This window comes from Chiloscyllium plagiosum, unplaced genomic scaffold, assembly GCF_037043375.1.
Source record: "Chiloscyllium plagiosum isolate Xiang-an unplaced genomic scaffold, Cpla_swu_hap1 HiC_scaffold_34, whole genome shotgun sequence".
NCBI classification, from domain to species: Eukaryota; Metazoa; Chordata; class Chondrichthyes; order Orectolobiformes; family Hemiscylliidae; genus Chiloscyllium; species Chiloscyllium plagiosum.
This window is the reverse complement of record NW_028270172.1, coordinates 26,530,622-26,550,493: the sequence shown is the minus strand read 5'-3', so window position 1 is coordinate 26,550,493 and position 19,872 is coordinate 26,530,622. Positions and strand designations below refer to the sequence as shown.

General features: G+C 43.1%; 1 protein-coding gene across 3 annotated transcripts in view; it reads left to right on the top strand.

The window, feature by feature from the left end:
• cth (cystathionase (cystathionine gamma-lyase)) overlaps positions 1-19,872 on the top strand; it is a 71,256-nt gene that overhangs the window by 4,345 nt on the left and 47,039 nt on the right. For all 3 annotated transcript variants that reach the window (XM_087978445.1, XM_087978446.1, XM_087978444.1), the window contains exons 2-4: positions 16,357-16,438; positions 18,911-19,006; positions 19,680-19,789. In XM_087978445.1, the coding sequence (XP_087834571.1) occupies positions 16,357-16,438; positions 18,911-19,006; positions 19,680-19,789 (288 nt within the window). The remainder of the gene's footprint in view (positions 1-16,356; positions 16,439-18,910; positions 19,007-19,679; positions 19,790-19,872) is intronic.

Genomic DNA, 19,872 nt, shown 5'->3' with positions numbered 1-19,872 from the left:
ATTGCAACAGTGATAACTTGTTTTATTTATATGTCTGTATACTTCTGTGGGGAGCTTTAGTCATGGTTCAGTTGTGTACTAGTAGAAGTTGTGTTCTCTTTGGGCTATGGAATGTGAATGTAACAGGTTTTTGTACTTTGAATTCCCAACCTGTTACAGGAAACAAGATTCTGAAGTTGCATGAACCATATAAATGTGGTTATTGAGCCTGTTTGATTCAATTTAAAATTGTGAAGTGCCGAATTAGACAAAAATAAAATAAATAATTTAAATTAAAGTTGCTGATTAATGTGTTATTCACTAAATTTATTTCTGCATCTGTGGAAAAGGAACAGCTTGTCTTTGGAGAGATAAGCTCCCACCTTGAAATTTTTTTTGGCAGAAATCCACCTTGCACTGTTTGAAATATTTTGCTTATCTTAAAGGAGAAAAAGAAAAACAAAAGAGATGTTTGAAATAATCTGCTTCATTTCCAAAGTTGGTTAAGTTGTAGTGTTAGGTCTTTAAGATGATGCGACTCTGTCTCTTTGCAGTTTTAGGATGCAGAAGGTTTTATTTGACTATTTATCAGACCTTTTTATTCTGATTATAGCTTTATTAGTCACTTGAAAGGTGTCTGAGTATTTATTATGGCATGAATAATTAGTGGGCCTTGCATTTCATCAATGGCATGTCATGTAGGTTAATGGTTCTGAAAAGAGGTAATGTATGAACTATGGAACCTCCATTCAGTCTGATATCTAGTACACCCTTTGGATGAAACATGGTGCAGTTCAGGCAGTTGCAGTTTGGAGCTGGTGATAGTGGGATACAGTCTCTCAACGTCTTATGTCTTGACATCTTGTTACTAATAGTTATTATGCCGAAGAATCAATGTAATCTGTATATGTATCCAATTTTTATGAAAGGCAGGAGCATCTCCTGCTAAGACTTACTTGTGATCCACCCTCCACCATAAGCTGCTGAACAAGCTTTTGAATTATTATAGGAAGGGGGATTAGTGAAGACAGTTTACCACAAGCAACAGAGTATTACATACTAACAGTGCTGTTATGTAAAGTCCTGAAATAAACACCAATAGTGAAAAGATTCCAGAAACCTTTGAATTCCAGAATTAAACTGTAATTCTGCCTAAAAGTGAATTATTACTAGAGGAGCAGCCAGTCAGTCAATTTCTGGAATCATTTAAACAGTGGTCAATCAGCTCACACCTGTGGAGGTAACAGCTTAGTAGCCATACCCTGAGGAGAAAACAAAGCCAGACCTGGGATAAAATATCCAAAGAAGGCTGTATGTGCTACAGACAATTATACTTTGGCAGAAACGAGCGGATTTGAGTCAGAGTTTGGTAATGTAGAGTAACTGGACTGGCAGAAACGAGCGGATTTGAGTCAGAGTTTGGTAACGTAGAGTAACTGGACATTGAGGACTTCAGCGACAAGTTAAATCCTTAAGGGAAAAGGGTAGAATGGCTACTTAACTGTTCAAATCACAGGCTGGGAGGCTGATAAAGTAAATATAAGCATTTGCTAGTTAAAGCTAGTCACAAACAGGTGCCAAAAATATCAGTACCTAAGTTTCAATGGGTCCATCATTTTAATATATAAGGTGGAAATATTAGAAACAAAACTAAACATCCCTGGTCTACCACCAAAGAAGATTTAGAACAGTAAAGCATTTCAAAAGCAAGGAAAATTTTATTTAAAAATTGAAATGTACTTTAATGGTGTAAAGAGTGAAAATGTGCCACTTATTTAGGAAAATAAGGCACAAAACATTCCAAGAAGAAGAGAAAAGGATGTGGTACTTCTATTTTTCCAAAAAGGAGGGAAATATCCTGCAAAAAAAGGCAAGAATCCTCTATTTTGTTTCCTAAGATCAGGAGAATTATACTGAAACGTTTAAAATATTTTACAAGCATTGTAGGATAGTATTGCTGCAGTACAGAATTTTAAAACTATGAACAATGTTGGATATACAAGTGCTTAGAAGAGAAAAGATTTATAATTTCAAAGCAGTAGATTACTACAGAACAACCTCTAAACAAGATTTAAAGCTTTTTCACATAATTTGGTATAATTCAACTGTAATATAGCATTATTAAATACTGCCAAATAAACATAAAGCTGTGAAGATCCAGTAAGATTCAGAATAATTTAAAGTAAAACAATATTTCTGAATACAAGAAGGCAAGTTTCCAAAACATCAGCTTTAAAGCAATATTGAATAGAACAGACATAAAATATTCTCATAGTCACAATTTTAATTAGTGCATTAAAAAGATATATTTCCTAGCAGATTCAAGATTAGAAATGGTTCTAACAAAACACAAGAGTGGACCATGTGGAGAAAACAATTATTAAAACACAAAAAATACAAATTGCTGCAAAGTTAAACATCATATCAAAAGCAGAGCAATTTAATGCATTAATATATTCTATAGGTCGTATTGGTGATAATTGTATAAAGTGGTCAGAAATAGAAGAAGACTCAGACAATTTTAGTGACTTTTGTAATCCTTTTTGACAATTACATTAACCTAAAAAGAAATAGAATTCTGGAATGGGCAAGATCTAATACAGGAGTCAACTTACTGAAGAATCCAAAGACGATTTCAAGAATGGTGGCACAGTGGGCTCAGTGGTTAACACGGCTGCCTCACAGTACCAGGTACTCAAGTTCCAGCTTTGGATGATTGTGTGCGTGGAGTTTGCACATTCTCCCTATATCTGCGTAGGTTTCCACTGCGTGCTCAGGTTTCCTCCTACAGTCCAAAGCTGTACAGCTTAGGTGGATTGACCATGCTAAATTTCCCATCATGTCCAGGGATGTGTAGATTAGTTAGCCATTGTAAATGTGGGGTTACAAGGATAGGATAGCGGCTATGTCTGGGTAAGCTGCCATTTGGAGGGTTGGTGCAGACTCAATGGGCTGAATCACGGATGGGTTGAAACCTATGAATATAGAACTTTACAATCAAAGTTCATAAGAAACAGAATTATTGTTGAAATTGTGAGACAGTCTTTGTTAGACAGTCCAAAAAATGATCCAGCATTGTTAAAAGTATTTCAGATTGTATTGGAAGTTGACATTAGGAAGAATCACAAACAAATCCTGAAAGGAGAAACAACATAGCCTATCAACTTCATAAGGTACAAACACACTAAACAAACACATGCCGAGCCAACACAAAATGTAGACAAAATATCAGATAAAAATAGCCAGTGACAATGCTACAGGATGAAAAAAAAGACTTACAAGTGAAAGCAATGTCCAGCTATATATGTCACATCTGTAAAAAGATCAGTCATTTTCAAAAGAGTTTTCCAAGAAGAGAGTGAGTGCAGACCCAGGAAAATCGAAATGCTGGGACGAGAACCTCTAAAAGAGGTACCTCAATTCCGGAATATGCCTGTTTTAAAATAGATATTGTTATACAAAGATATGTCTTTGTTAGAGGAAATACCAGAGACATTTGTAGGGGAAATAGGAGATCAGAATTGGATATGACTGAACTTTTTATGTTGGTGGTCATGCAACTCAAATTAAGCTTGACACAGAGGTGTGTGTCTCTGTCCTATCCAATCAAATATCATGGTTAAAGAACAACCTACACAGATAAAACTACATGGTCCAGGCAGATCAACTGCAAAGATTAAGGTATACCTCAAGTAACATTTCAACATAAAGTCCAAAGGAGCTTTAGAATCATATGTGTTTGCTGCAATCATTATGTCTCAATTTTATGGTTAGATTAGATTCCCTACAGTGTGAGAGCAGGCCATTTGGCCCAACAAGTCCACACCAACCCTCCAAAGAGTAACCCACCCAGACCCATTTCCCTCTGAATGATGCACCTCATAGTATGGGCAATTTAGCATGGCCAATCCACCTGACCTGCACATCATTGGATTGTGGGAGGAAACCAGTGCACCCCCACACAGACACAGAGAGAATATGCAAACTCCACACAGACAGTCACCTGAAGCTAGAATTGAACCCAGGTCCCTGGCACTGTGAGGCTGCAGCACTAACCACTGAGCCACCATGCTACTGTGCTAGTTATGTCTACTAATATTGAAAAATGTGGTGCTGGAAAAATACAGCAGGCGAGGCAGCATCCGAAGAGCAGGAGAATCCACATTTCGGGCATAAGTCCTTCTTCAGGAATCAGGAAAAAAAGAAGAGCTTATGCCCGAAACATCGATTCTCCTGCTCCTCGGATGCTGCCTGGCCTGCTGTGTTTTTCCAGCACCATATTTTTCAACTCTGGTACTCCAGCATCTGCAGTCCTCACTTTCTCCTATGTCTACTAATATGCCTTGCCCTCAACATCCTATAAGTCATGGATGGAATAATACTTGGTCAGAAACAATATGAAATTGACTGAACTGAGGAAGCACAACCAGTGAAACATTTTTTAAGCCCTGCAATGTTAATGGCTGAACTGAAAGTTATGTGTGGACCTGCTGACATCAATTATATTGGAGCCTGCAATTTGTTTCATACTATCAGAAAGAAGGAAACCACAGATTTTACTGGGCTGGAGGAAATGATTTCCATTCCTGCTACTATTGAAGAATGTTCTGATGCCAACCATCAGCAAAACTTGACAGAACTATAACCAGGAAAGAACAACACAGTCTATCTGAGTTCAGTGATCATTTTTTACATAAAGCTGCCCAAACAACAAAATAGTTTGCTGAAGACAGTAACAGCATGAGAACAGTTGACGACACTGATGGAATTAGTGAGAAATAAATCTACCTTCCCAGGCAAAAGAACACACAGAATGATGGAAGACATCGAACCAAGTTATTGAGAGAAAAATTGCATCTCCAACACAGAGTCAAAAGAAAGAAATTACCTCTTTCATCAATGCACTCATCTTCTACGACAGACATTGATGATACCAAAGATCCTCCAGTTGGCTAATGGATCAAAATCAAAGCCATCAACTAATGATATCCTCTGTGAAGGATATATTCAAGTTTTCATATCCTCCAGTGGAGAAACGTATCATAAGTCAGCCCCAAGGTTAACAATCTTCAAACCAAAAGCCCACTGAGCATCTAAATCCAAAACTAAAATATCCCTGGAAGAATTTCTAAATTCTCTTGAATTTGTGAAGTCAGAGACTTGGGTGAGAAAGGGCACTAGTAAATGTAGTATGGAGGTTTATACGTTGTATAATGGGTTAACTAAAGGCAAAGAGAGTTTGAGGGGAGATGTTGTATGATGGTTCTGAAAGAGCTAGTCCATGAGCTATGCTGAAACTCCACCTAGTCCGATATAAAATACTGCCTCTAGATGGAACATTGTGCATTTCAGGAAAATGCAGTTTCAAGTTAGTGGGACACAGTCTGCTCATGGGGCTGCGCATGTCTTACCAATCTTTTATTAGTAATAGTTAATATACCAAAGCATTAATAAAATCTCTAAATAAACTGTACTCTAAACTATGAACTAAACCATAAACAACCCCTTTTTTAATCAAAGATAAGAGCCTCTTCCACTGATACTTAATCCATGGTGCATTCTCCACCACAAACTACTGTGCAGCCCTTTATGATAGCACAGGAAGAATGCACAGGCAGCACTTCATGTGAGACACAAGCCACTAGTGGTTGGTATCCTGGCACTAGAATATGAAGTGTATCATTCATAATTGAAACTGTATACTGTCTCCACATTTTCTCTTTCTGACATTTTCCACCTGGTTACAATTAAAATTCTAGGACTCAGCATTGTACAAATGCAGCTCTAGCAGCAGGAAAAGCATTTCATTGGTGAAAGCCACCATCAGCTGACAGATCTGCACTAACAGCCTCCTGTACAAACTGAGAATCTAGCATATCCCTCACAAAGTTTACATTGATTGGGAGTACCCTATTATTTAAAGGGATGTCTGACCAGCCCCATGGTTCAGCGATGTCTCTCTGCGCAGGCTCATCCAGACAGTGTGGGAATAGCAAGAGGTGTTCTTTCCAGAAGGTGGCATCACCAAGCCCGCCCATCGCAGATGTGGCAAATGTGAACCACAGTGGGGTCACGTATGTGATTCTGGATTAGTGGTGCTGGAAGAGCACAGCAGTTCAGGCAGCATCCAAGGCGCTTTGAAATCGACGTTTCGGGCAAAAGCCCTTCATCAGGAATAAAGGCAGTGAGCCTGAAGCGTGGAGAGATAAGCGAGAGGAGGGTGGGGGTGGGGAGAAAGTAGCATAGAGTACAATGGGTGAGTGGGGGAGGGGATGAAGGTGATAGGTCAGGGAGGAGAGAGTGGAGTGGATAGGTGGAAAAGGAGATAGGCCGGTAGGACAAGTCCGGACAAGTCATGGGGACAGTGCTGAGCTGGAAGTTTGGAACTAGGGTGAGGTGGGGGAAGGGGAAATGAGGAAACTGATGAGGTCCACGTTGATGCCCTGGGGTTGAAGTGTTCCAAGGCAGAAGATGAGGCTTTCTTCCTCCAGGTGTCTGGTGGTGAGGGAGCGGCGGTGAAGGAGGCCCAGGACCTCCATGTCCTCGGCAGAGTGGGAGGGGGAGTTGAAATGTTGGGCCACGGGGTGGTGTGGTTGATTGGTGTGGGTGTCCCGGAGATGTTCCCTAAAGCACTCTGCTAGGAGGCGCCCAGTCTCCCCAAAGTAGAGGAGACCGCATCGGGAGCAACGGATACAATAAATGATATTAGTGGATGTGCAAGTAAAACTTTGATGGATGTGGAAGGCTCCTTCAGGGCCTTGGATAGAGGTGAGGGAGGAGGTGTGGGCGCAGGTTTTATAGTTCCTGCGGTGGCAGGGGAAAGTGCCAGGATGGGAGGGTGGGTTGTAGGGGGGCGTGGACCTGACGAGGTAGTCACGGAGGGAGCGGTCTTTGCGGAAGGCGGAAAGGGGTGGGGAGGGAAATATATTCCTGCAGGTGGGGTCTGTTTGGAGGTGGCGGAAATGTTGGCGGATGATTTGGTTTATGCGAAGGTTGATAGGGTGGAAGGTGAGCACCAGGGGCGTTCTGTCCTTGTTACGGTTGGAGGGGTGGGGTCTGAGGGCGGAGGTGCGGGATATGGACGAGATGCGTTGGAGGGCATCTTTAACCACGTGGGATGGGAAATTGCGGTCTCTAAATTAGGAGGCGATCTGGTGTGTTCTGTGGTGGAACTGGTCTTCCTGGGAGCAGATACGGCGGAGGCGGAGGAATTGGGAATACGGGATGGCATTTTTGCAGGAGGTAGGGTGGGAAGAGGTGTAATCCAGGTAGCTGTGGGAGTCGGTGGGTTTGTAAAAAATGTCAGTGTCAAGTCGGTTGTCATTAATGGAGATGGAGAGGTCCAGGAAGGGGAGGGAGGTGTCAGAGATGGTCCAGGTAAATTTAAGGTCAGGGTGTAATGTGTTGGTGAAGTTGATGAATTGCTCAACCTCCTCGCGGGAACACGAGGTGGCACCAATGCAGTCATCAATGTAGCAGAGGAAGAGGTGGGGAGTGGTGCTGATGTAATTACGGAAGATCAACTGCTCTATGTAGTCAACAAAGAGACAGGCATAGCTGGGGCCCATACGTGTGCCCATGGCTACCCCTTTGGTCTGGAGGAAGTGGGAGGATTCAAAGGAGAAATTGTTAAGGGTGAGGACCAGTTCGGCCAAACGAATGAGAGTGTTGGTGGAAGGGTACTGTTGGGGACGTCTGGAGAGGAAAGAACGGAGGGCTTGGAGGCCCTGGTCATGGCAGATGGAGGTGTAGAGGGATTGGATATCCATGGTGAAGATGAGGCATTGGGGGCTGGGGAAACGGAAGTCTTGGAGGAGGTGGAGGGCGTGGGTGGTGTCTCGAACGTATGTGGGGAGTTCCTGGACTAGGGGGGATAGGATAGTGTCGAGGTAGGTAGAGATGAGTTCAGTGGGGCAGGAGCATGCTGAGACAATGGGTCAGCCAGGGTGGTCAGGCTTGTGATCTTGGGAAGGAGGTAGAACCGTGCAGTGCGGGGTTCCCGGGCTATGAGGTTGGAAGCTGTGGGTGGGAGATCTCCTGATGTGATGAGGTTCTGTATGGTTTGGGAGATGATGGTTTGGTGATGGGGGGTGGGGTCATAGTCGAGTAGGCAGTAGGAAGAGGTGTCCTCGAGTTGGCGTTTAGCTTCAGCGGTGTAGAGGTCAGTGCGCCAGACTACCACTGCGCCCCCTTTATCCACTGGCTTGATGGTGAGGTTGGGATTGGAGCAAAGGGATTGGAGGGCTGCGCGTTGTGACGGTGAGTTTGGAGTGGGGGAGGGGGGTAGACAGGTTGAGGCGGTTAATGTCCCAGCGGCAGTTGGAAATGAAGAGGTCGAGGGCAGGTAATAGGCCAGCGCGGGGTGTCCAGGTGGATGCAGTGTGTTGGAGGTGGGCGAAGGGGTCCTCAGAAGGTGGGCGGGGATCCTGATTGTGAAAGTAAGCTCGGAGGCGGAAGCGACAGAAGAATTGTTCAACGTCACGGCGTGTATTAAATTCATTGATGCCTGGACAGAGGGGGATGAAGGTGAGTCCTTTGCTGAGGACTGATCATTCGTCCTCAGTGAGGGGGAGGTCTGGGGGGATGGTGAAATCTCGGCAGGGCTGGGAGCTGGGATCTGGTGTGGGTGTAGAGCTGGAAGTGGGGGTGGAACCTGTAACTGGAGTGTGTGTGATGGTGGGGGGAATGGGGATGGAGTAATGAGCAGGGGTAGTGTTCCCCTCGGGGTTCTGGGGGGTGGGGATAGAGACAGTGGGGTCTGTGGGGGATATGTCAGCAGAATGCAGGTGAGTGGCGCTGGTGGGGGCGGAAGTGGTGGTGACCACGGCAGTAGGGGTGGCGGAATTCACTGAGCATGTGGCATCAGCGATGATGTGAAGGGCGAAAGTGATGTCACGTGTGATGCATGAAGAATTGTGAGGGGTGGAAGTGGTTGTGGGAGCGGCCATGATGGGGGCGGAAGTGACATCATCAATCAGCATGGGGGTGGCAGCTGCATCAGCCACGTGGCTAATGGCGTCTGAGTAGATGGTGAGGCCAGGGGAATCTTCTGGAATGTTTGAGGAGCGCTGGTTATGGAGCTGGGTAGATAAAAGTTTGTTGTACTTACAGTTTTTGATGTTTGAGATTGAATTGAAATACTGTTTGTTGAGAGTATGAATTCTCCTGAGGTTGTAGTACAGAGTGGGTCCTTTGCAATTCTGAGAGATTTCCTCCAGACCAAAGGGGTAGCCGTGGGCACACGTATGGGCCCCAGCTATGCCTGTCTCTTTGTTGGCTACGTAGAGCAGTTGATCTTCCGTAATTACAATGGCACCACTCCCCACCTCTTCCTCTGCTACATTGATGACTGCATTGGCGCCACCTCGTGCTCCCGCGAGGAGGTTGAGTAATTCATCTACTTCACCAACACATTCCACCCTGACCTTAAATTTACCTGGACCATCTCTGACACCTCCCTTTCCTTCCTGGACCTCTCCATCTCCATTAATGATGACCGACTTGACACTGACATTTTTTACAAACCCACCGACTCCCACAGCTACCTGGATTACACCTCTTCCCACCCTACCTCTTGCAAAAATGCCATCTCGTATTCCCAATTCCTCCGCCGTATCTGCTCCCAAGAGGACCAGTTCCACCACAGAACACACCAGATGGACTCCTTCTTTGTAGACCGCAATTTCCCTTCCTACGTGGTTAAAGATGCCATCCAACGCATCTCATCCACATCCCGCACCTCCGCCCTCAGACCCCACCCCTCCAACCGTAACAAGGACAGAACGCCCCTGGTGCTCACCTTCCACCCTATCAACCTTCGCATAAACCAAATCATCCGCCAACATTTCCGCCACCTCCAAACAGACCCCACCAGCAGGAATATATTTCCCTCCCCACCCCTTTCCGCCTTCCGCAAAGACCATTCCCTCCGTGACTACCTAGTCAGGTCCACGCCCCCCTACAACCCACCCTCCCATCCTGGCACTTTCCCCTGCCACCGCAGGAACTGTAAAACCTGCGCCCACCCCTCCTCCCTCACCTCTACCCAAGGCCCTGAAGGAGCCTTCCACATCCATCAAAGATTTACTTGCACATCCACTAATATCATTTATTGTATCCGTTGCTCCTGATGCGGTCTCCTCTACATTGGGGAGACCGGGCGCCTCCTAGCAGAGCGCTTTAGGGAACATCTCCGGGACACCCGCACCAATCAACCACACCGCCCCGTGGCCCAACATTTCAACTCCCTCTCCCACTCTGCTGAGGACATGGAGGTCCTGGGCCTCCTTCACTGCCGCTCCCTCACCACCAGACGCCTGGAGGAAGAACGCCTCATCTTCCGCCTCGGAACACTTCAACCCCAGGGCATCAATGTGGACTTAAACAGTTTCCTCATTTCCCCTTCCCCCACCTCACCCTAGTTCCAAACTTCCAGCTCAGCACTGTCCCCATGACTTGTCCAGACTTGTCCTACCTGCCTATCTCCTTTTCCACCTATCCACTCCACCCTCTCCTCCCTGACCTATCACCTTCATCCCCTGCCCCACTCACCCATTGTACTCTATGCTACTTTCTCCCCACCCCCACCCTCCTCTAGCTTATCTCTCCACGCTTCAGGCTCACTGCCTTTATTCCTGATGAAGGGCTTTTGCCCGAAACGTTGATTTCGAAGCTCCTTGGATGCTGCCTGAACTGCTGTGCTCTTCCAGCACCACTAATCCAGAATCTGGTTTCCAGCATCTGCAGTCATTGTTTTTACCTCACGTATGTGATGCCTGTCCAGGTAAGTAATAGGAGAAAGTGAGGACTGCAGATGCTGGAGGTCAGAGTCGAGACTGTGTTGCTGGAAAAGCACAGCAGGTCAGGCAGCATCCGAGGAACACTCCAATTCACAAGAATAGATGCCAGTGTCGCACCTTCAACAGGATGTGTTGACCTTCAGTGTACAGCACTATCAATAATGCAAGTGGGTTGCAATGCCAGAAAAGCAAATGCATGATCAGCCTTTGGTACCACAAGGCAACTCAGGCCAAAGCATGTGGAAACTTACCTTTTAATTCACTGGATGCATGACATTGACTTGACTGTATGTGCATAATCATTTACCAATGATGAGATAAATGCACTGTGAAAAAGCAGTTTGTGGCATAGTAGGCATGCAAAGAGCAGAGAGTGGATTGCAGTGCAATGAGATTCAAGAAGGCATCAGGCTGAGCAACCTTCAATTGCTGCAGGCGTGTTTACAAGTTTCAACTTGTTATGAGCAGGGCTGATCAAATCACCATCGAGACAAAGACAAGGGTCAGTAATGTTTGGGTTGTGGTGGACAATAAGGTGATTATAAGATAATTAAGCAATCTAACATTAAATTTAACTGAATGTGGTCATAGGCAGCAGACATACTGACTTTGCTGGGGTGGAATGCAGCCAAGAATTTAAAATTCAGGCTAGAATTGGCACTGAAGGCAAGAAGCAGAGACCTGGTCAGTGCCTGGAAATAGTAGAAGATGAATTGGTCAGCAAATTGACCACTTGGGAGAGTTCCAGCACATTGGTTACTGAGCAACCTGTAAATATGACCATGCAATGCACAGTTTCCTGGATTACTGCCATGCATACGGTGAAACAAAATTTGTGGTGTCTGTCATTATTTTAGAGTAAGGGTCCAACCCCAGGTTTCAAATCAATTGTCTTTCAGGACCCTTGTCCCCAAACAGGGTTTCTGAAACAGAGAGAGAAAACAATATAAGGTAGGGCAGGTGCCTGAGGTGTCATAGGGGGAGCACTTTGGGGCCAGCGACCACAATTCTATTTGTTTTAAAATAGTCATGAGAAAGGATAGACCAGATCTAAAAATTGAAGTTCTAAATTGGAGAAAGGCCAATTTTGACGGTATTAGGCAAAAATTTCGAAAGCTGATTGGAGGCAGATGTTCGCAGGTAAAGGGACAGCTGGAAAATGGGAAGCCTTCAGAAATGAGATAACAAGAATCCAGAGAAAGTATACTCCTGTCAGGGTGAAAGGAAAGGCTGGTAGGTATAGGGAATGCTGGATGACTAAAGAAATTGAGGGTTTGGTTAAGAAAAAGAAGCAAACATATGCCAAGTATAGACAGGATAGATCGAGTGATTCCTTAGAAGAGTATAAAGAAAGTAGAAGTATTCTTAAGAGGGAAATCAGGAGAACAAAACAGGGACATGAGATAGCTTTGGCAAATAGAATTAAGGAGAATCCAAAGGGTTTTTACAAATATATTAACGACAAAAGGGTAACTAGGGAGAGAATAGGGCCCCTCAAAGATCAGCAAGGTGGCCTTAGTGTGGAGCCACAGAAAATGGGGGCGATACTAAATGAATATTTTGCATCAGTATTTACTGTGGAAAAGGATATGGAAGATAGAGACTGTTGGGAAATAGATGGTGACATCTTGCAAAATGTCCATATTACAGAGGAGGAAGTGCTGGATGTCTTGAAACGGTTAAGGTTGGATAAATCCCCAGGACCTGATCAGGTGTACCCTGTGGGAAGCTAGAGAAGTGATTGCTGGGCCTCTTGCTGAGATATTTGTATCATTGATAGTCACAGGTTGTTGTGCTGAAAGACTGGAGGTTGGCAAACATGGTGTCACTATTTACGAAAGATGGTAAGGAGAAGCCAGGGAACCATAGACCAGTGAGCCTGACCTCGGTGGTGGGCAAGTTGTTGGAGGGAATCCTCAGGGACAGAATTTACATGTATTTGGAAAGGCAAGGACTGGTTAGGGATAGTCAACATGGCTTTGTGCATGTCTTTGAGGAGAAAGTGAGGTCTGCAAATGCTGGAGATCAGAGCTGAAAATGTGTTGCTGGAAAAGCGCAGCAGGTCAGGCAGCATCCAGGGAACAGGAGAATCGACGTTTTGGGCATAAGCCCTTCTTCAGGCTTATGCCCGAAACGTCGATTCTCCTGTTCTCTGGATGCTGCCTGACCTGCTGCGCTTTTCCAGCAACACATTTTCAGCTTTGTGCATGTCTCACAAACTTGATTGAGTTTTTTGAAGAAGTAACAAAGAAGATTGATGAGGGCAGAGCGGTAGATGTGATCTATATGGACTTCAGTAAGGCGTTTGACAAGGTTCCCCATAGGGGACTGATTAGCATGGTTAGATCTCATGGAATACAGGAAGAACTAGCCATTTGGATACAGAACTGGCTCAAAGGTAGAACACAGAGGGTGGTGGTGGAGGATTGTTTTTCAGACTGGAGGCCTGTGACCAGTGGAGTGCCACAAGGATCGATGCTGGGCCCTCTACTTTTTGTCATTTACATAAATGATTTGGATGCGAGCATATGAGGTACAGTTAGTAAGTTTGCAGATGACACCAAAATTGGAGGTGTAGTGGACAGCGTAGTGGACAACAAGATCTGGACAAGATGGGCCAATGGGCTGAGAAGTGGCAGATGGAGTTTAATTCAGATAAATGCGAGGTCCTGCATTTTGGGAAAGCAAATCTTAGCAGGACTTATACACTTAATGGTAAGGTTCTAGGGAGTGTTGCTGAACAAAGAGACCTTGGAGTGCAGGTTCATAGCTCCTTGAAAGTGGTGTCGCAGGTAGATAGGATAGTGAAGGCGGCGTTTGGTATGCTTTCCTTTATTGGTCAGAGTATTGAGTACAGGAGTTGGGAGGTCATGTTGCGGGGCTGTACAGGACATTGGTTAGGCCACTGTTGAAATATTGCATGCAATTTTGGTCTCCTTCCTATCAGAAAGATGTTGTGAAACTTGAAAGGGTTCAGAAGAGATTTACAAGGATGTTGTCAGGGTTGGAGAATCTGAGCTATAGGGCGAGGCTGAACAGGCTAGGGCTGTTTTCCCTGGAGCGTCAGAGGCTGAGGGATGACCTTATAGAGGTTTACAAAATTATGAGGAGCATGGACAGGATAAAATCTTTTCCCTGGAGTCCAGAACTAGAAGGCATAGGTTTAAGGTGAGAGAGGAAAGATATAAAAGAGACCTAAGGGGCAGAGGGTGGTACGTGTATGGAATGAGCTGCCAAAGGATGTGGTGGAGGCTGGTAAAATTGCAACATTTAAGAGGCATTTGGATGGGTATATGAATAGGAAGGGTTTGGAGGGGTATGGGCCGGGTACTGGCAGGTGGGACTAGATTGGGTTGGTTTATCTGGTCGGCATGGACTGGTTGGACCGATGCTGTACATCTCTCTGACTCTATGACTCTAAGTGGCAGAGTCGTGGGGTATATCATCCTCAAAAGGGGTCACTTGGTGGATAAAGCTGAACAGTGTGCTAATGATACTGTGGGAAAGTTGCTCACTTGTCAAAATATCTTTGTAACAATTGACTAAGACTTGTTGCGATCTGTCATAGTAGCTGATATGAGTCATGACCCTATCCCATGTTTCTCACAATGTGATTGGCAATGAGGTTATAACAAGAATCGCCACCTATTTTCTTAATGAGAGCTACTCCTGAAAAATATCATGAGTCAATAAACATATTTGGGAAAATTATGAATTAATAGGGTGTGTAATTATTATAGTTGAAATACAAATATATATATTTAAGATATCATTGATGGTGCCCTTACCTAGAAGCATGGCATTCCAACCGGAATTCTATCAACAAACATATTGAGTTAGACCTCATCTATCACCCCCTGAGAAAAAGAACAGGAAGTGACTTCACCACAGGAAACACATCACCACAGGAAATGACATCACAAACCCAAAGAAACCCAAACATATCAATAGAAAGCAGGAATTTTCAGCAGTGCTTTGCCTGAGGCCCACTGAAGATGTTACCTAGTATGGTGAAGAAGCAAATGGAAATGAACCTTTATGCTCAGCGAGCAAACCTACATCCAAAACCTCAACCTGAGCTACAAATCTTCTCAAAACTCGCAGTGTCCTCAAATGACAAGCTTGGAAGTTTATTAGTTTCTGTGCACTCCATACCACTTCAGACTTTGGAGAAATTGGTTAGTTTGTTTCTTTCCCTCCTTTGGTATAGTGCTTCCTTTTCCAAATCATTGTTAAGGGTATGACTTTGGTGAGAGATAAACGTTGCAGTTAGGTGTCTATCGACATCTATTGCTTCATCAATTTAGTCTATCAATGACCACATGATTAGAAGAGAATTATTAGAGTACATGTTCTAGAGAAAAAAACCCAGTGATTTTTGATCCTTGGTGGTGTGGATATTTTTAATTCACTCTTGAGGAGGGGCATCCCTGGCAAGGCCAGCATTTATTGCCTGTCCCTCATTGCCCTTGAGAAGATGGTGGTGAACTGTTTTAGATTAGATTAGATTAGATTAGATTACAGTGTGGAAACAGGCCCTTCGGCCCAACAAGTCCACACTGACCCGCCGAAGCGCAACCCACCCATACCCCTACATTTACCCCTTACCTAACACTACGGGCAATTTAGCTTGGCCAATTCACCTGACCTGCACATCTTTGGACTGTGGGAGGAAACCGGAGCACCCGGAGGAAACCCACTCAGACAAGGGGAGAACGTGCAAACTCCACACAGTCAGTCGCCTGAGGCGGGAATTGAACCCGGGTTTCTGGCGCTGTGAGGCAGCAGTGCTAACCACTGTGCCACCGTGCCGCCCACAAGCGGCTTCTTCTTGAAGCCCTGCAAGCCTATATGATGTAGGCAGACTCACAATGTCATTATGGAGGGAATTCCAAGATTTTGACTCAGTGGAAGGGAATGTTTGGTGAGATAGTCTCTGGGAGCAGAGGATGCCACAGTTGTGATTGCCGCTATTAGTAAAGACCATATTAGTAAGACGAATGATAGTTTATTGTGGCGATTATTGAATTAATAATTAAGTTTAACTGTTGTCTCGCTAATTGAAGACATACATTTTAGCAGATAACACCATTTTATTTATACTATTTATAATATTTATTTTGTAGCAAGTTGATACTTAAAATGTCGCAGGCAAAACGCACATGTGGAGTAATCCAGCATCCTGAATATACCTGGATAGGAGCAAAGCATTCTCCGCTGGGAGGAAAGAGGCAGTAGGTTCTGCAGGTGTTAACTCTTATATTTCTCCGAGGGTGACATCAACAACTGGCAGCAAATTGTTAGTCACAGGTTGCCTGCTGCAAATGAAAGTGAGAAAGGTCAAGAATTTATTGCTTCCTGCAAGAAAGCAAATGGTTCTCCATCTGCACATAGATAATATGTTTGTGAAAAATGTTTGTACTTTTTAAACTAAATTGTATAAGCAGTTGAGAAATTTCTAGTAATGCGTTTGCTCATTTTTAACAACATATGTTCGTGGATTATGTTGTTTCATCTGTAAAGACTTCTTTGTGGATCTATTGTACTTCTAAAGTCTCTCTCTTGGTTTTTTCTACAGGGCTTTAATTACAGCTGCAGTGGAAACCTCAAACTGAATAGTTTAGAGAAAGCTGTAGCAGCAGTTGATGGAGCAAAATACAGTAGGTGACAGAATCTGTATGTTATTGATTTTTGCAGGGGAAGCTGTACAAGTGTTTCTTTTATCTCAAGACAAATACATATCTCAGGTCTTGGTAAACTGTATATGTGTAATTTTGTTGCTATCATATGCTAGATGGGGATGAAATTAGGCATGACAGCACCCAATCTTTTGAATGCCATAAATCCTCATGGTGTTTCAAAATTCTGCCCAAACTGTGTAAACGCAGAGGTGAAGTGTACCAGATGTCAGGTTGGTAAACAGTTTTGGGGGTATGCACTTAATGCCCTCCAGAATGACGTGTGAAGAACAAAGAACAGCACAAGAAGAGGCCTTTCGGCCCACCAAGGCTGCTCTAACATGACGCTTTCTAAAAACCTGTTGACTCAACGTACCACCTATTCCCTGCCTATTTATGTCTCTGCCAAGACACCTGTTAAATATTGTTATTGTATCCACTTCTACCACTTCTTCTATTGTTTGTTTCTATTTGTTTTCTTGGAGTCATAGAGATGTACAGCATGGAAACCGACCCTTTGGTCCAACCCATCCATGCTGACCACATGTCCTAATCTAATGTAGTCCCATTTGCCAGCACTTGGCCCATATTCCTCTAAACCCTTCCTATTCATATCTCCATCCAGATGCTTTTTAAATGCTGTAATTGTACCAATCTCCACCACTTCCTGTGGCAGCTCATTCCATACATGTGTGAAAAAGTTGCCTGTTAGGTCACATTTATCTCTTTCTAAAAACACATGCTAACAGAGAGAATGCAATAGGAGAAAAGTGATAAAAGAAATGAGGAAGGCAAAGACAGCCTATGGAAGTAAATTAACACATAAAACAAAATAGCAAACTAGCTATCTTACAGGCATGTCAATCTTTTAAAAAGGAAGACAATGGTTGGGAATCGGATCATTAAAGAGATAACCAGATAATTCTACAGGCTACGATAAAGCAATGGCAAAAATATTAAATAAATATTTAGCGTTACAATATCAGATAGATAGAGCAGAGGGATATGATGTTGAGTAACTAAATGAAGTATATGCATTTTGAATTAACAAGAAGGGATGTATTGAAAAAATGTAATTAAGGTAGGGGATGAAGCCTGTTCTGGGTGAATTGTATCCACATATTTTAAAATAATCTCTGCTAGAGATAGCAGAAACATTACCACGCATATTTAATAATTCATGATAAGAAAACTGATGGATACTAATGTAAGTACTATTTTCAAGAAGAAATACAGAACATTAAATTATCGACTAGTTAGCTTGACATTACATTTATTGGAAAAAATTTGGAATCCCTACTGAAAGAATGAACAGAAGAATATGTAGAAACAAAAAAAGATTAATCATGCATTTCATAGGAAAAATCTTGGTTGACTAGCATTTTTGACTTTGAGGGCATAACAAAGTAGACAATGGTAATGCACAAGTAATTTATCTGGATTTTCAAACAATCTTTGATAAGTTGTCCCAGAATTGATTACTGAATGATGTCAGAGAATATAGAGTCAATGGATAACATCAGAATTGATTATTAACTGTTTCAATAGAGAAGCAGGGAGCCAAAGTGAAGGATTATTATTCAGAGAAACAGAATCTGGAAAGCAGGGTTCCCGAAATCACTAATGGGGTCACTGGCACTCACAATTTAAATTTACAGTGTAGTTTTTGGAATCTAAGTTACAATTTCCAAATTTGAGAATGGCACCAAATTTGGAATGATGTTAGTTAATATCAAGAAAAAAATGCAATTAATTGTAAAAGGGAGCTAATAAATTTATAGAATGGGCAAACAATTGGCAAGTGATGTCTATCGCACATTTATCTGTCAGCATTTTGCTAGGATGAATAGGGAGGTCACTTATTAATTGGAAGGTGTAATTCTAGGTCGGGTAGAGGTATAAAGGGATCTCTTAACAAATACTACAAGTATTATATGGTTACACTTGATTACATAGGGTTAGAAAAGTCAATTTAAAATGCACTGAGCTATAGCAGGATAGAAATGAAAATGAAAAGTTAGGGGAATTATGCTAACCCTCCGTCAAATCTTGGTTAGATCACACATAGAATGTGGCATCCAGCTTTGGTTAGAATGATAGAAGCTGTGGTGAGGGTGTAGAGAAGGTTTGATAAGTTGATAGCAGAAAAGAATGGATATAGTATCAGGAAAAGATTGACAGGCTGGGTGACTGCTTGAGAACAAAAAAGGGCTTGAGGAGTGTTGCATTTAAGGAGTTGCTAGCCAAGTGAATGGGAGAGGGGGAAGAGAGAATTCCAATGATATATTTCTCTTTTTAATCTTGAAGGAGGGAAATATGCAGCCTAGACACCAGTATGAACTTACGAGGTCAGGTGGCCTATTCTGTGCTCATATCCTATGTGATCATAGTAAATTGTCCAATATTGCATTTCAACCTATCTGGCAACTCAATGATTTTTCTTTCTTCCTATAGGTTTAGCATTTGCATCTGGCTCTGCAGCTATGATGACAATTGCACATCTGTTGAAGTCTGGCGATAACATCATTTGCATGAAAGATGTACATGGAGGTAGAGTTTGCATTGGCTGAAGTTAATACAAGAACAGAAAGGAATTCTTACTCTATTAACTGGGATAAACCACATGGGCAGACAATTTAAATAGGAAAAATATCCATTAAATTCCCTCTTTAATCTTGCCAACTGAGATACCAAGAACACCAGTGGTGGGTTGTTTTGTAAAAGGTAAAGTTGCCATAGGGTTGCTCTCTCACTAAAGGAAGGAAATTGCTGGTGACGTCATCCTGAGGGTCCTGCCTCAGACAAGGGGAAAGGTTGAGAATGTGGGACCTCAAGGTGTCCTCAGCTTGTATGGGAATTGAACCCGCACTGATGATATTACTCTGCATTGCAAACCAGTCATCTGAACTATCTGACCCTCAATTTAAAATATTGTGGTGAAAGGTCTATTTATAAATTTGGGATTTGGATTTCAAAGTGGAGGCGGGTGGATTTGACAATTCTTTATTTTTTTTTAAAATGGTAGGAAAATCATTTGGACATTGACCTAATACACCAGTTCTGAAAATGTGTATGATTGCAGAAAGAGCACATGTAGTGTTAATCGATGGAATGTTATACTTTTGGGTCAATGACTGGCTATTCATCAACTTAATGAATAAAGAAGTATAAGATCTTTAATAGGTACAAAATACAATGATGCTGGAAACATTCTGTATTTCAGGTGCAAACCAATATTTCCACAGAGTTGCATCTGAAATGGGTTTGGAAACCTCATTTGTTGACTGTACATCAATGAAGACACTGAATGCAGCTATTAAACCAAACACAAAAGTAAGACTCTGTGGTGAGCTGTGTCCTTTACCTCCAAACCATGGTCGTACTTTTCAAAATTGCAGCATAAACAATACTCTGTG